This window comes from Leiobunum rupestre, chromosome 7 (assembly GCF_980474605.1).
Source record: "Leiobunum rupestre chromosome 7, qqLeiRupe1.1.hap1, whole genome shotgun sequence".
Lineage (NCBI taxonomy): Eukaryota > Metazoa > Arthropoda > Arachnida > Opiliones > Sclerosomatidae > Leiobunum > Leiobunum rupestre.
Genome location: NC_143390.1, coordinates 13,293,329 through 13,311,400, shown reverse-complemented (window position 1 = coordinate 13,311,400; position 18,072 = coordinate 13,293,329). Strand labels below are relative to the sequence as shown.

Genomic DNA, 18,072 nt, shown 5'->3' with positions numbered 1-18,072 from the left:
TTAAACGTGATGTCCCTGTTGGGGAGAGAGCCACGCGGGATATTTATGCGTCCGATCAGCGAACGAGCGGTGGCTCCATCTTTATTACTTTTTTTCTCTTCGGAGCCTCTTCTCGTGGCCATTATTATGACGACGAGAAGCATTTGTTCCAAGGACGACGTTTTTTCCACCGAGCAGACATTTGTTTGCGATGAGCCGTTTCGTGCGGGCCTAGTTTGGCGCGGATTTAATCGTTATTAAGTAGATTTAATGACAAAGATTAAATCTTGATTAAAAATATTAAATAATTAAAAATAATAAATTTAAATCATGATTAAAAGATCAAAGCGTGATTGAGAAGATTAGAGAAAATATTAACAATATCAAATCTGGATTAAAAAGATCAAATCGCGATGAGAACATTAAATTAAATGGATTAATTAATAATTTAAAGTTTAATCAATGATTGAATGATTAGTAATCATGATTAAATTCTCAATTATGACACCCTAACAACGTAAAGCATAGTGATCTGCCACTCTGACCTTAGAACATTTTAACACTACGTGGTTTCGTCAAATATTATTTATAAATTGATACACTTTGCCAAATATTATTTATAAATTGATACACTTTGCCAAATATTATTTATAAATTGATACACAAATATTGTGGAACTGTCCTGTACATTTAAAACTTTAAAGAAATAAATAAAAACCACTATTGCACAGTAATAAACAAAGATTTTACTGTGCAATAGTGGTTTTTATTTATTTCTTTAAAATTGATACACTTTGCCAAATATTATTTATAAATTGATACATTTTGCCAAATATTATTTATAAATTGATATACTTTGCCAAATATTATTTATAAATTGATATACTTTGCCAAAAATATTATTTATAAATTGATATACTTTGCCAAATATTATTTATAAATTGATATAGTTTGCCAAATATTATTTATAAATTGATATACTTTGCCAAATATTATTTATAAATTGATATACTTTGCCAAATATTATTTATAAATTGATATACTTTGCCAAATATTATTTATAAATTGATATAGTTTGCCAAATATTATTTATAAATTGATATAGTTTGCCAAATATTATTTATAAATTGATATACTTTGCCAAATATTATTTATAAATTTATATACTTTGCCAAATATTATTTATAAATTGATATAGTTTGCCAAATATTATTTATAAATTGATATACTTTCCCAAATATTATTTATAAATTGATATACTTTGCCAATATTATTTATAAATTGATATAGTTTGCCAAATGCTATTTATAAATTGATACACTTTGCCAAATATTTTTTATAAATTGATATACTTTGCCCAATATTATTTATAAATTGATATACTTTGCCAAATATTATTTATAAATTGATAGTTTGCCAAATATTATTTATAAATTGATATACTTTGCCAAATATTATTTATAAATTGATATAGTTTGCCAAATATTATTTATAAATTGATATACTTTGCCAAATATTATTTATAAATTGATATACTTTGCCAAATATTATTTATAAATTGATATACTTTCCCAAATATTATTTATAAATTGATATACTTTGCCAATATTATTTATAAATTGATATAGTTTGCCAAATGCTATTTATAAATTGATACACTTTGCCAAATATTTTTTATAAATTTATATACTTTGCCAAATATTATTTATAAATTGATATACTTTGCCCAATATTATTTATAAATTGATATACTTTGCCAAATATTATTTATAAATTGATATACTTTGCCAAATATTATTTATAAATTGATATAGTTTGCCAAATATTATTTATAAATTGATATAGTTTGCCAAATATTATTTATAAATTGATATAGTTTGCCAAATATTATTTATAAATTGATATACTTTGCCAAATATTATTTATAAATTGATATACTTTGCCAAATATTATTTATAAATTGATATAGTTTGCCAAATATTATTTATAAATTGATATACTTTGCCAAATATTATTTATAAATTGATATACTTTGCCAAATATTATTTATAAATTGATATACTTTGCCAAATATTATTTATAAATTGATATAGTTTGCCAAATATTATTTATAAATTGATATACTTTGCCAAATATTATTTATAAATTGATATACTTTGCCAAATATTATTTATAAATTGATATACTTTGCCAAATATTATTTATAAATTGATATACTTTGCCAAATATTATTTATAAATTGATATACTTTGCCAAATATTATTTATAAATTGATATACTTTGCCAAATATTATTTATAAATTGATATACTTTGCCAAATATTATTTATAAATTGATATACTTTGCCAAATATTATTTATAAATTGATATACTTTGCCAAATATTATTTATAAATTGATATAGTTTGCCAAATATTATTTATAAATTGATATACTTTGCCAAATATTATTTATAAATTGATATACTTTGCCAAATATTATTTATAAATTGATATAGTTTGCCAAATATTATTTATAAATTGATATACTTTGCCAAATATTATTTATAAATTGATATACTTTGCCAAATATTATTTATAAATTGATATACTTCGCCAAATATTATTTATAAATTGATATAGTTTGCCAAATATTATTTATAAATTGATATAGTTTGCCAAATATTATTTATAAATTGATATACTTTGCCAAATATTATTTATAAATTTATATACTTTGCCAAATATTATTTATAAATTGATATAGTTTGCCAAATATTATTTATAAATTGATATACTTTCCCAAATATTATTTATAAATTGATATACTTTGCCAATATTATTTATAAATTGATATAGTTTGCCAAATGCTATTTATAAATTGATACACTTTGCCAAATATTTTTTATAAATTGATATACTTTGCCCAATATTATTTATAAATTGATATACTTTGCCAAATATTATTTATAAATTGATAGTTTGCCAAATATTATTTATAAATTGATATACTTTGCCAAATATTATTTATAAATTGATATAGTTTGCCAAATATTATTTATAAATTGATATACTTTGCCAAATATTATTTATAAATTGATATAGTTTGCCAAATATTATTTATAAATTGATATAGTTTGCCAAATGCTATTTATAAATTGATACACTTTGCCAAATATTTTTTATAAATTTATATACTTTGCCAAATATTATTTATAAATTGATATACTTTGCCCAATATTATTTATAAATTGATATACTTTGCCAAATATTATTTATAAATTGATATACTTTGCCAAATATTATTTATAAATTGATATAGTTTGCCAAATATTATTTATAAATTGATATAGTTTGCCAAATATTATTTATAAATTGATATACTTTGCCAAATATTATTTATAAATTGATATACTTTGCCAAATATTATTTATAAATTGATATAGTTTGCCAAATATTATTTATAAATTGATATACTTTGCCAAATATTATTTATAAATTGATATACTTTGCCAAATATTATTTATAAATTGATATACTTTGCCAAATATTATTTATAAATTGATATAGTTTGCCAAATATTATTTATAAATTGATATACTTTGCCAAATATTATTTATAAATTGATATACTTTGCCAAATATTATTTATAAATTGATATACTTTGCCAAATATTATTTATAAATTGATATACTTTGCCAAATATTATTTATAAATTGATATACTTTGCCAAATATTATTTATAAATTGATATACTTTGCCAAATATTATTTATAAATTGATATACTTTGCCAAATATTATTTATAAATTGATATACTTTGCCAAATATTATTTATAAATTGATATACTTTGCCAAATATTATTTATAAATTGATATAGTTTGCCAAATATTATTTATAAATTGATATACTTTGCCAAATATTATTTATAAATTGATATACTTTGCCAAATATTATTTATAAATTGATATACTTTGCCAAATATTATTTATAAATTGATATACTTTGCCAAATATTATTTATAAATTGATATACTTTGCCAAATATTATTTATAAATTGATATAGTTTGCCAAATATTATTTATAAATTGATATAGTTTGCCAAATATTATTTATAAATTGATATACTTTGCCAAATATTATTTATAAATTGATATACTTTGCCAAATATTATTTATAAATTGATATAGTTTGCCAAATATTATTTATAAATTGATATAGTTTGCCAAATATTATTTATAAATTGATATAGTTTGCCAAATATTATTTATAAATTGATATACTTTGCCAAATATTATTTATAAATTGATATACTTTGCCAAATATTATTTATAAATTGATATAGTTTGCCAAATATTATTTATAAATTGATATACTTTGCCAAATATTATTTATAAATTGATATACTTTGCCAAATATTATTTATAAATTGATATACTTTGCCAAATATTATTTATAAATTGATATAGTTTGCCAAATATTATTTATAAATTGATATACTTTGCCAAATATTATTTATAAATTGATATACTTTGCCAAATATTATTTATAAATTGATATACTTTGCCAAATATTATTTATAAATTGATATACTTTGCCAAATATTATTTATAAATTGATATAGTTTGCCAAATATTATTTATAAATTGATATACTTTGCCAAATATTATTTATAAATTGATATACTTTGCCAAATATTATTTATAAATTGATATACTTTGCCAAATATTATTTATAAATTGATATAGTTTGCCAAATATTATTTATAAATTGATATACTTTGCCAAATATTATTTATAAATTGATATACTTTGCCAAATATTATTTATAAATTGATATACTTTGCCAAATATTATTTATAAATTGATATACTTTGCCAAATATTATTTATAAATTGATATACTTTGCCAAATATTATTTATAAATTGATATACTTTGCCAAATATTATTTATAAATTGATATACTTTGCCAAATATTATTTATAAATTGATATACTTTGCCAAATATTATTTATAAATTGATATACTTTGCCAAATATTATTTATAAATTGATATAGTTTGCCAAATATTATTTATAAATTGATATACTTTGCCAAATATTATTTATAAATTGATATACTTTGCCAAATATTATTTATAAATTGATATAGTTTGCCAAATATTATTTATAAATTGATATACTTTGCCAAATATTATTTATAAATTGATATACTTTGCCAAATATTATTTATAAATTGATATAGTTTGCCAAATATTATTTATAAATTGATATACTTTGCCAAATATTATTTATAAATTGATATACTTTGCCAAATATTATTTATAAATTGATATACTTTGCCAAATATTATTTATAAATTGATATACTTTGCCAAATATTATTTATAAATTGATATACTTTGCCAAATATTATTTATAAATTGATATAGTTTGCCAAATATTATTTATAAATTGATATACTTTGCCAAATATTATTTATAAATTGATATACTTTGCCAAATATTATTTATAAATTGATATACTTTGCCAAATATTATTTATAAATTGATATAGTTTGCCAAATATTATTTATAAATTGATATACTTTGCCAAATATTATTTATAAATTGATATACTTTGCCAAATATTATTTATAAATTGATATACTTTGCCAAATATTATTTATTAATTGATATACTTTGCCAAATATTATTTATAAATTGATGTACTTTGCCAAATATTATTTATAAATTGATATACTTTGCCAAATATTATTTATAAATTGATATACTTTGCCAAATATTATTTATAAATTGATATACTTTGCCAAATATTATTTATAAATTGATATACTTTGCCAAATATTATTTATAAATTGATATAGTTTGCCAAATATTATTTATAAATTGATATACTTTGCCAAATATTATTTATAAATTGATATACTTTGCCAAATATTATTTATAAATTGATATACTTTGCCAAATATTATTTATAAATTGATATACTTTGCCAAATATTATTTATAAATTGATATACTTTGCCAAATATTATTTATAAATTGATATACTTTGCCAAATATTATTTATAAATTGATATAGTTTGCCAAATATTATTTATAAATTGATATAGTTTGCCAAATATTATTTATAAATTGATATACTTTGCCAAATATTATTTATAAATTGATATACTTTGCCAAATATTATTTATAAATTGATATAGTTTGCCAAATATTATTTATAAATTGATATAGTTTGCCAAATATTATTTATAAATTGATATAGTTGGCCAAATATTATTTATAAATTTAAAAAAAATCAAAATATTTCTATACGGTATTAAAATTGTGGCATAAATTGAAAGTGATTTAACCCCGTGTTTTAAAAATGTGTATAATAAAAGAGCCTGGGAAAGAACCCTTACGGGTTGTAAAGTTTGAAATCGTGGTCAGTCGCGATCTTTACGACTTTTGAACGTGGCACCGTCCGCGTACGCGATCGAGCGAAGATAAGGAGATAAATTTTAATGGCAATATAAAGAGAAGCTTGTCTCTGCACTTTTTACGAGTCGAGAAACAAAAGGATTGACGATCTAGAATATTTCCTCCTCGAACCAATAAAGATCGTTATCTCTATCGCTGCCGTAGGTGTCGCCCTCTGACAAAGTAATAACGAACTACGCCGCCACGAATTTCCAATCCTCTATCTCCATCTAGTTTTATTTTACGGTAGTGTTTCGCACTCGTAAAATAGTCGCTCTGGTTTGAAACCGTACTGACTACCTTATTTATTCCTCCCTACCTTGTCTGTAAAAGAATTTAACACTAGTTTCATGTTGCTGACCTTTGACCTTGGAAGGATTCGTTCGTATATTTGAAATGGAATCGATTATTTTTGGAACGGTATGACTTGTGGTCAAGGTCACGCTAGATTGATGATTAAATCTTCGGTGAATATTTTGTCGCGTGTGGAAATTCAAACTTTTATCCGACTTGATTCAGAATCCTTTTCGCTAAATTGAAAAATTAAATTTCTTTCTAGTTCATTGCATTCTGATAAATCATCAAAATAAATTGATAAGTTATTCCATTAATTCTAAAAAATTCAGCTTTAATTAAAGTTGTTCAAACCTAGGAGCAACAAACACAATGCAGGGCCCCCAGAGGTCCTATAATTCCTATAAAATCCTATATTTTCAAAAATGTCCTATAACATCCTATATTTTTAGTAAAATCCCCCAAAAGTCCTATAACATCCTATAATTTTGATATTTTGTCGATTTCAAATCCAACCACTCAAAGTGCTAAATTTAGCTCCTATACAAGGTCATTCTAGTCTATACTTTTGTTATTGTTAACAAGGTTAGCTACTAGTATATTTTTGTGATAAATTGGTTAAATAGTTTCTATTTTTTAAGTGAAAATCAAAGATTTATTTCTCTAAATATAGATTTTGTTTTTAAATGCATAAAGTTAGTAAATTAAATAGCATATACAGGGTCTTTTTTTTTGCTCGGAAAAGTGTTTTTTTTTCAAAAACTATTTATAGTACCGATTTCAAATTTGGAAGGTCAATTCTCTATACCGGGGGACATCAGTTTGAGAAATTTGAGCGTTTTCGGTAATGTTTTTCACCAATTTTGAAAAATTATTTTTCGACCACTAGGTGCGAGATAAAAAATTTCTATTATAAAGTTGTAGGCCGTCACCGAAAACCCTTAAAAATTGTTCACTCGACGAAAAACAACTTATTTATCAGTGAAAATTCGAGCTTGAAAAATTTACAAGTTGGTGAAGCCAAATTACGATTGTTTGAAACGATAATTGAAAAGGGAACAAGTCTAATACAAACGTAGTAGAGTTTTCACACTTGAAAAAATGTACACGTTTGGTTTTTAAATGCAGATATTTTATTCACATAAATTTTTACAAAACATTTTCAATAATATCACCATTGGCTGCAACACAGGTTTGTGCGCGGACAATTAAGTTCTCAAACGCTTTCTCTACCATTTCTGGTGTGACGTCTCGGCAAGCACTGATTATTCGTCTAATGAGTTCCTCCCTAGTTTCAATGGGCGTGGCGTATACCTTTGCTTTAACGAATCCCCAGAGAAAATAATCCAGCGGTGTTAGGTCAGGTGACCTTGCTGGCCAATGCACTGGACCATTTCTCCCTATCCACCTTTCAGGAAACTCGTTGTTGAGGTGCTCAGTTACTTGCCGGGAAAAATGCGGAGGGGCGCCATCTTGCTGAAACCACAACTGACGTCTTTCAGCCAATGGAAGGTCGTCGATTGCGTCACTCAGTTCGTTCTGTAGAAAATGTAAATACCTTTGGCCGTTGAGGTTCGTCGGCAGGAAAAAGGGACCAATCAAACGGTTTCCAACAAGTCCAACCCAAACATTGACCCGTTCAAATTGAACCTGGTGAGATATTCAAAACCCCAATGTGGGTTGATGTCAGACCAAAGATGGCTGTTTTGATGATTAAAGGGCCCATCTCTAGAAAATGACGCTTCGTCGGAGAACAAAACATGGCGCAAAAATTGTCTATCTTCTTGGACAGCATTTAGTAACCAGTTGCTAAATTCATAACGTCTTTGATGGTCTCCGTCAATTAGTCCTTGGTGGAGCGTAGCTCTGTATGGGTGATAGCGATTCTTACGAAGAATTTTCCACACACGATTTGCAGAACAACCCAAATCAGCAGCGGCGTTAGCGCAACTGTGACGAGGATATGCCACAAAGTACGCGAGTACATTGTTCTCGAAGTCTAAATCCGGTTGCAAGTGACCAAATTGATTGAAATCGTGAATTGCTCGTCTTACTGTATTTACAGATGGTGCTCCATTTGGATGTCTTTCTGCGAAGATTTCAGTCACTCTTCTAAGGTTTTGCGCTGCTTCTCCATAGTAAATGGCAACTATCTCGGTACGCTCAGCTACTGAATAACGAGGCATTGTTCGAAATATTATCAAACACTGATAATAATCTCCCAAAGTTTTCCTTTAAATACCCAATGCATGTTTAGGATTGACCTATAGCCTCGTGTTTTTTAAATCCGGTCGTTTTTTTAACCAAAGTTTCAACTGGATTAGGTAATTCGGTTTCAATTATCGTTTCAAACAATCGTAATTTGGCTTCACCAACTTGTAAATTTTTCAAGCTCGAATTTTCACTGATAAATAAATTGTTTTTCGTCGAGTGAACAATTTTTAAGGGTTTTCGATGACGGCCTACAACTTTATAATAGAAATTTTTTATCTCGCACCTAGTGGTCGAAAAATAATTTTTCAAAATTGGTGAAAAACATTACCGAAAACGCTCAAATTTCTCAAACTGATGTCCCCCGGTATAGAGAATTGACCTTCCAAATTTGAAATCGGTACTATAAATAGTTTTTGAAAAAAAACACTTTTCCGAGCAAAAAAAAAGACCCTGTATAGTCCTATAAAAACGTATAATTTTGTAAAAATATTCCTATAAAGTCCTATATTTTTAGAAAAATAATCCTATTGAAAATTTGAGTGGGGGCCCTGACAAGGAGATAGCAGCTAGCCTTGAAACATGCTAATGCAGTGTTGTGTACAAATTTCATTGGACGAGCCTTTACGCTGAACATTTTACGGAAAGGGGGAAGACAATTTCCGAATTTTCCCCTTCCGACGGCAGCAGGTGCTAAAGCGTCTAACCTAGGAGCAACAAACACAACACCCCACACAAGGAGTACGCAACCCGTCAAAAGTCGTGGATTTTTACCTCTCCGAGGGGACAAAGCCCCCTAGGAGGGGTTATCTTGTGTACGTTTTTCATTGGCTAGACGCTTTAGCGCCTGCTGCCGTCGGAAGGGGAAAATTCGGAAATTGTGTTCCCCCCCGCCCGTAAAACGTTCAGCGTAAAGGCTCGTGACGCTCGTCCAATGAAATTCGTACATAACCCTTCGTTAGCGTGTTTAAAGGCTAGCTGCGTTCTCCTTGTGTTTCTTGCTCCTAGGTCTAACCAATGAAAAGTGTACACAATAATATGCACGACTTTTGACGGACTGCATTCTCCTTGTGTGGGGTGCTGTGTTTGTTGCTCCTAGTTCAAACTAAGTTAAAGGTAGAATCTATATTTTTACTTTTTAGTGAGTAATTATCGAAGATCTCACCTGTACAATACGGTTTTTAGTAAAACTTATTATTCTTTAAACTTTAAAGAAATATTACCCCCGATATTATCGTCCCCGATATTACCTTCGATATATCCTCCAACATTACCCCCGATATTATCGTCCCCGAATAGCCGATATATCGGCTGTACCCATATCGGTGCATCCCTATTAAAAATTACGAATTTTAGTATCAAGGCATTTGTACCCCCCAAATAAAGTAAGCGCCCCCGAGTTTTGTCGGCTGGTGACGGGCCCGCAACAGCTTTCATTGTCCCAACGTTCTCTCACCTGGTCGGCACCATTCTTCATCCTTGTCAGGTACTTTTATCTCTCGGCCAAACCTCGGGACAGTAACTTCAAGCGAGAGCAGTCATATTTCGTGTCCCGAGTCCATCTTTCCCGGAGTCGAAGCGTAATAAATAGGGGGTCCGTCTTTCCCACGCCCGCCGCGGTGTCGCCCTCTGGCGCCGCGACCTTTCCCCGCTCCGGGAAGGTTAATGACGTCATTAGGTTGCGGAGTCGGCGTTGGCCATCCCCGACATTCCTGCGAGACACGATCCTCCCCGACAATGGCCTCTGTCCCCGCGGATCGGCTCGCTAATCATTTGTAATGCCAAAATATATTGTAGATCCTCTTCGGCCCCCCCTCCCGCCGCTTCCCCGACACCGACGAAGGTGTTTCGCGGTCGTAAATTTTGTCGCCGCAGCCTCGATACCAGATTGCCCTTTATTCTGTGGTTTCTTTCTTATCCGCGTCCGAAGATTTTCATCTCATTCCGGAGCTATGTTTTTATTTCGTCCGCTGTTTTGGGTTGCCGGGGTGGCTAGCGGTTTCGCCCCGAAGCGATTCCCCAAATGTCCTATAATTCCTATAAAATCCTATATTTTCTAAAATGTCCTATAATTCCTATAAAATCCTATATTTTCTCAAATGTCCTATAAAATCCTATATTTTCTCAAATGTCCTATAATTCCTATAAAATCCTATATTTTCTCAAATGTCCTATAATTCCTATAAAATCCTATATTTTCTAAAATGTCCTATATTTTCTAAAATGTCCTATAATTCCTTTAAAATCCTATATTTTCTCAAATGTCCTATAAAATCCTATATTTTCTCAAATGTCCTATAATTCCTATAAAATCCTATATTTTCTCAAATGTCCTATAATTCCTATAAAATCCTATATTTTCTCAAATGTCCAATAATTCCTATAAAATCCTATATTTTCTCAAATGTCCTATAATTCCTTTTAAATCCTATATTTTCTAAAATGTTCTATAATTCCTTTTAAATCCTATATTTTCTAAAATGTCCTATAATTCCTATAAAATTCTATATTTTCAATAATGTCCTATAGAATCGTAAATTTTTAGAAAAATGCCCAAAAAGTCCTATAAAATCCTATAATATTTTGCCCATTTCAAATCCCGCCACCCTATAGGATAAATTCCTATACCAAGTCATCCTAGTCTATACTTTTGTTATTGTTAACATGGTTAGCTACTAGTATATTTTTGTGATAAAATGGTTAAATAGTTTCTATTTTTAAGTAATTTATTTCACTAAATATAGATTTTGTTTTTAAATGCATAAATTTAGTAAATGAAATATCATATATAGTCCTATAAAATCCTATATTTTCAAAAAATGTCCTTTAACATCGCAAATTTATAGCAGAATCTCTTAAAAAATCATATAAAATCCTATGATTTTGATATGTTTCCCATTTCAAATCCTGCCACTCAGCTAAATTGCCAGATTTAGCTATAGGATAAATTCCTTTACAAAGTCATTCTAGTCTATACTTTTGTTATTGTTAACTTGGTTAGCAATTGTTATTGTTTAAGTGAAAATCAAACTTTTATTTCTCTAAATATAGATTTGGTTTTTAAATGCGTAAAGTTAGTAATTTAAATAGCATATTTAGGTCTATAACATCCTATAATTTTAAAGTCCTAAATTTTTAGAAATATAATCCTATTTTTCCTATAAGAAAATTGAAGGTTTGAGCTTGTGGAAATAGTTTCAATAGTGAGTTAAGGGAGCTGTTGGCACGAAGGGATTACCACGCTTTGAAACCTGGGAACCTGATTTAAAGGCATTAAAAATCACTAGATGATTATTATTATTATTAATATTGTTGTTGCCTATTCAAAAATATTATTTTTAGCACCTGAGTGGCCGGTAACTCTGTTAGTTTGTTCTAATAATCAAGATTAAATGTTTTATCGCAATTTAAACATGTTTAATCTTTATGCAGAAAAATGGTACAAATTTGATTTTAATCATGTTTAATCTTTAAAAAGCCAAATCTACAAATTTTATTTTAATCATGTTTAATCTTTACAAAGCCAAAGCTACAAATATTGATTTTAATCATGTTATAATCTTTACAAAGCCAAAGCTACAAATATTGATCTTAATCATGTTTAATCTTTACAAAGCCAAAGCTACAAATATTGATTTTAATCATGTTATAATCTTTACAAAGCTAAAGCATCAAATTTGATTTTAATCTTGTTTAATCTTTACAAAGCCAAAGCTACAAATATTGATTTTAATCATGTTATAATCTTTACAAAGCTAAAGCATCAAATTTGATTTTAATCTTGTTTAATCTTTACAAAGCCAAAGCTACAAATATTGATTTTAATCATGTTATAATCTTTACAAAGCTAAAGCTACAAATTTGATTTTAATCTTGTTTAATCTTTACAAAGCCAAAGCTACAAATTTAATTTTAATCATGTTTAATCTTTACAAAGCCAAAGCTACAAATTTTATTATATTCATGATTTAATTATTTTTTAAAGTTAATATTAAATTAATAGTTAATTTTAAATTTTATAGAAGTATGACTAAAAATGTAAAATTTAACTTTTTTATAAATAGTTATCGAGGTTTTCTCAGTATAAATAAAAGGTAATCCGATACCAGATTGTGGAAAATAAGAGAATTCCGTTAAAAAACAGATATTTGGTTCTCATTAACCTAAATACGTTCATGTTTTTAATTTCGTGTACCAACACGGGTTATCTTTATCCATAATTAAGATTAATCTGTAATATTATAGGCTCAAGTTACGTTATTTCGTCCGACCTTAAGCTCTGTTCGCCGAAGAGCCGGAGTGTTCTGTCTGGGGCTCGCGCGGCTTGTTTGTTATCGCGAAACTATGAAATTCGAGGAATGCCTGTTTCTTAAAATTTTGGCTCGTCGCGCTTAATTTGCGAAGCCATGTATCTTTCAGCGCGTCTGACTCATCTGACGGGCCGCTGGTCTAGCTACACGTTTGGCGCTTGTTAGTTTGACTTCAACATTTCGCGGAATGGTCCTTAGCATCGCTGTGGTGAAACGGTGTTGCCGTGGCTCAAATCAAGATTAAAAAATAATCGTTATTCAAATTTTAATTATGATTTAATATTTATGCAATCAAAGCTAGAGATTTTATTTTAATCATTTTTAATCTTTGAGGCCAAAGCTACAGATTTGATTTTAATCGGATTTAATCATTTTTAATATTTGTACAGCCAAAGCTACAGATTTTAAATTATTACCTATTTAACAAAATAAGGCAAACCATATCGATTGAGAATAAGGTTCACTATCCGTACAAAGGTTTCTATGAAGAAACTCAGAATATGCGAAACCTTCAACACGTTCTTTTAGGGATTAAATCAGCAACAAGCCACTAACAAAATGTCAAAGGTCGTAGGAAGGCACGTTCATTATGGGAGTCCTTTTGGGGGTGATAGTTTTTCGTAGTGTTGCTTAAAAGATGCTTTCTATAAAATAAGCTATAGCAAGTTCAGCAACAAGCGCAAAACCAAGCAGCAGGGAAACGCGAACATTAGGGTTTGGGTTCGTGTGATAGGTGAAAAAGGACTTTGTACACAAATCGAGGTAACCAGCGTAAAAAGGTAAACCTAAACAGTATTTCAAGTCCCTGCTGCTTGGTTTCGCACTTGTTGCAGCCTACTTCCAGGGGCTAGTAGGCCACACTTTGAAGCTCTCTGGCGCTCTTTTTACTCATCGTAGGAAAATGGGGAAAAACAGGCATACTTCTCAACTCACCCGCTAACACTCCTCAAAATTTTTGCATAACCTTTTGAAACACCCTGTATTTCCTAACCTCTAAGGGTCTAAGCCTATACTTACGTACAAAATTCCTTAAAATGTAAACTTGAGCAAATATTGAAATAATGTTTATTTGTATCGCGCAAAGTGGGGTCGACTACACTTGTGGCTTGCATCAAATTCGGTCCAGCAGTTCCTTCCGTCAACCGGCGTCGTCAGCGGGCGGCTCTTCCCTGGAGAGGAAGCGAGCCACCCCGTCGCACCCGCCACGTCACATCCGCGCCTCCAGGACGCTGGAAGGACATCATCACGGCGCCGCTTCCGGTCGGCACGCCGCGGCGGACAACCTCAGGTTCTCGAATCCCATCAGAGACTACGACGAGGGCAAGAGTTGCGTCCTGCAGTGAGTGTGGACCAACACTGACCCCGCGACTCCTCGTAGTGGGAACTAGCCTCAAACAATAATAAATATTATATAAGATTATTATAATTGAACCTTTCCCTTTCGGACAACCAATTCAACCCTCGCCTTTCTACTGAATTACTAAATATTTTATAAATGCTTCCCAAAATGACCTCTTTCGAAATCGCATTTTCACGCAAAATAATTAATTTTAATTATAAACAACCCAACTTTTATTTCGATTCCTCGCTTATTTTTCTTCTAATCTTATTAATTAATCTTTTCTTATTTATTTACTTATTTCATTATCGTATAGATTACTCTTTAAATAATTTAGTTTAACGGTATTATTATTATTATTATTATTACTGATAACAATTTACGAAGATTTATTATATCTTTAAAAAAATATTTTTAATTTTTTTTTCATTATGAAAAGTTCTTATAAATTTACTTATCCAGAATGTGAAAGTGACTTATCGGTCGATATTTGCGTTTTCAACATGGTTGACTGATTTAAATCCATTCTGAACAAACTAAAATATTAAATATTAAATTTAATTAAAATTTCTTTTAAAATTATACAACTAGATGAGAAAATATTAAATTGACTGAAAAAGAGCCACTATTAGCTTAAAAATAAACACAATCACGATTTTATTTTTATTTAAAAATAATGAAAAAAAAACAACCCTGATTGTTAATCAATATGGCGGCGACCTTAAAAACTAAATCTTCAATGGAAATGAAAACATAATTTATAATTCAATTTATGGATAAGTAGAACTTTTATAAGAACTGATTTAATTTCTATCTTTATAATATTAGTAGAGATTAACCTCTCAATTTTCTGCAGCACAATCTTTTTAAATTTAACGCTTTTAAAATTTTCTAACTTTTGAAGCAGTTTTGAGCTAAAATAGCCATCGGAACAAACGATTTTAAAGCGAAATATTAACTTGGGTTTGATCTCTTAGTTTTTTTTGGGGTTGTGCCTATTTTAGTTATAATAATAAAGATAATAATAGGATTACGGGAGATGAAAATAATCTAGGTTACGTTCGCATTTAAACACGTACTTTGACCAAAACTAGCTTGTATATTTCTAGTTGGCATTTTTGAAATAGTTCTAGCTTTATAGATTGTACAAATTACCAAAAAAAAATGTGTTGCGTGTTTTATTTTTCAAGTTGGTTTAAATATTATTTTAATATTCTCGCTAAATAGGGCGAAATTATCGATGGTCAGTACTTAGCCCCTCGTTTAGTTTTGTAGATAATGCGAACGAGACTCGAAGCTAATCTTAGCTTTAGAAATCTTCATCTTAAAAGCTTAAGAATAGAGAGAATGGATTTTATTTTTAGGGTTAGTTTATTTTTATTTTGTCGTGTTTGTTTGTTAGTTAATTAATTTAAACCCTGTCCGTCAGGTGGTTCAGGAATGTTATTATTGGAAGTTAGATTTCAGTTTGTCTGACGAAAGTTGTACCAATTTTAATTTTCACACAAGTTTGGCCAATAAAGGTGGCCGAGGGGCTGGTCACTCCGGGAACTCTGTGTACACTGTCGTACCTCTGACTGTGCTAATCAGAGTTCGTGAACTCTTTAAAATCCGTACCTTTAACAGTACTAAGTACGCGAACTCGGTGTACAGGTCATCCGAGAGTGACTTACCCCTCGAAGGTGGCATAGTGTGAATGTAGTTAAAAACGTGCTATTGGTATCAGGATAACAATGATATCAAAATTTGCCCTTTAACTAAAATAACTAACGTATAATTCACATTTTTGGTTGTTTCCTTGTCGAAAACGACTAAAAATATATTAGTTAAAACAGCTAAAATTTTGGTTAATTAGATTCGGACCTAGGTTTTCTTCGGCCTGTCACCCTTTAAATTTACTTTCCCTCTAAACAAATACCCTGGTGGTGGGCCAACGTGTTCCGCTGTTGGCCTACCACCAGGGTATTTGTTTGGCGGGAAGTAAACTTAAAGGGTGACCGGCAGAAAAAAACCTAGACCTTTAAAGAAAATTATAAATTAAAATTTGCCTTTTACTAAATTATCAAAATTGACTTAATTAACTATTAATTAATTAACAAGATGAGTGGTCCAAATTAAGACCATCGATGTACCCCGCGTTCTGTACATAGACAACACGTTATAAGCAAAATAATAATTAAAAGTATGAGAAGGGATGATAATCTGAGAAAGTCCTCTGTAAGGTTGGCTTCGCGGCCAAGTTGTTAAATTATAAAAAATCCTAATGGCGGCATTTGAGAACCTCTACACCGCTTTTATTAACTTAAATAAAAAACCATATTCTATGTCTCCAAAGTTTATGAAAAGAAAAATACATAAGAATATATATATATATATATATATTAGTTTATTTTTTCGTTGTTTTTTATGTGTATAAATGTGCTTTGTATAAGAATATATCACGTATATACTGTATATTCGATGGTTGTTATATGTACGCGTGGAATTTCCAAAATAGCCCTTTTCGAAGGAGGAAGGTGGGCTTACGGACATGGATTGAAGTGTACCGTATCTGGATAAGGTGTGATTCGCTGATAGATTTAGAGGCTATGTTGAATTGACCGTTCAATGGCTAGCTGAACTCTTCAGCTTTACTTAATCACCTCTAATAATTTATTTACATTCTCAGTAATTGTTTTTTGAATATTTTGAAAGTCACCCTAATTATGGTAAATGGTCTTCTACCCTTTTCTACCAAATTGGTATCAGTGGTCGGATAAAATACCGAACTTCGCATTGGTTTTGGGGCTGAGGATAGTTTTTGGGGAACCATATGTACCAAACGGCCCAATTTTGCACCCACGTTCAACGTACATTTTGGGACTCATTTTGACCCGAAAACACCCCCTGAATTTTCCACCTACTGTATTTGAAAAATTAGCTATAGAATACCATTAACAACCCTTCAATAAACTAAATTTAAGACTTAAACTTGGGGGTACTTAGAATCAAAACATTCTAATTAAATTAAAATAAAATTTTATTTTTAAGTTAATTCTAAACGTTTATTCTAATTATTTTTAAACTTAAAGGTTTTTTTAGTTAATTCTAAAATCAAACATCTAATTAAATAAAAATTAAGTTGCTAACCTACGTTCATTTATTTTTAGTTAATTCTTAAATTGAACGTTTATTCTATTTAAATAAAAATTAAGGTGCTAACCTAAAAGTTCATTTATTTTTAGTTAATTCTAAAATTGAACGTTTATTCTTATTAAATTAAAATTAGGTTGCTAAGTTAAGTTTAATTTTTTTATTTTAAAATCAAACATTGATCTAATTAAATTGAAATTAAAAGTTGCTAATCTAAAAGTTTATTTTTTTTAGTTAATTTCAATATCCAACGTTAATTCTAATCAAATTAAATTAAAATTTACAAAGTAAATTTTTTTAGTTTATTCTAAGGGTTAATTTTATTAGTTTTTCGCGTAATTAAATACGATAATGCAGGTCAATTTG

The 18,072-nt window shown here is 28.9% G+C and overlaps 1 protein-coding gene across 5 annotated transcripts in view; it reads left to right on the top strand.

The window, feature by feature from the left end:
* Positions 1-17,698, top strand: part of Ehbp1 (Eps15 homology domain containing protein-binding protein 1) — a 44,434-nt gene extending 26,736 nt beyond the window's left edge. For 4 of the 5 annotated variants that reach the window (XM_090153298.1, XM_090153296.1, XM_090153297.1 and 1 more), the window contains one exon: positions 14,320-17,698. In XM_090153298.1, the coding sequence (XP_090009424.1) occupies positions 14,320-14,578 (259 nt within the window). In that variant the 3' untranslated portion in view covers positions 14,579-17,698. The remainder of the gene's footprint in view (positions 1-14,319) is intronic. The other variant, XR_016472221.1, reaches the window with a different exon arrangement.
* Positions 17,699-18,072: the final 374 nt, after the last annotated feature.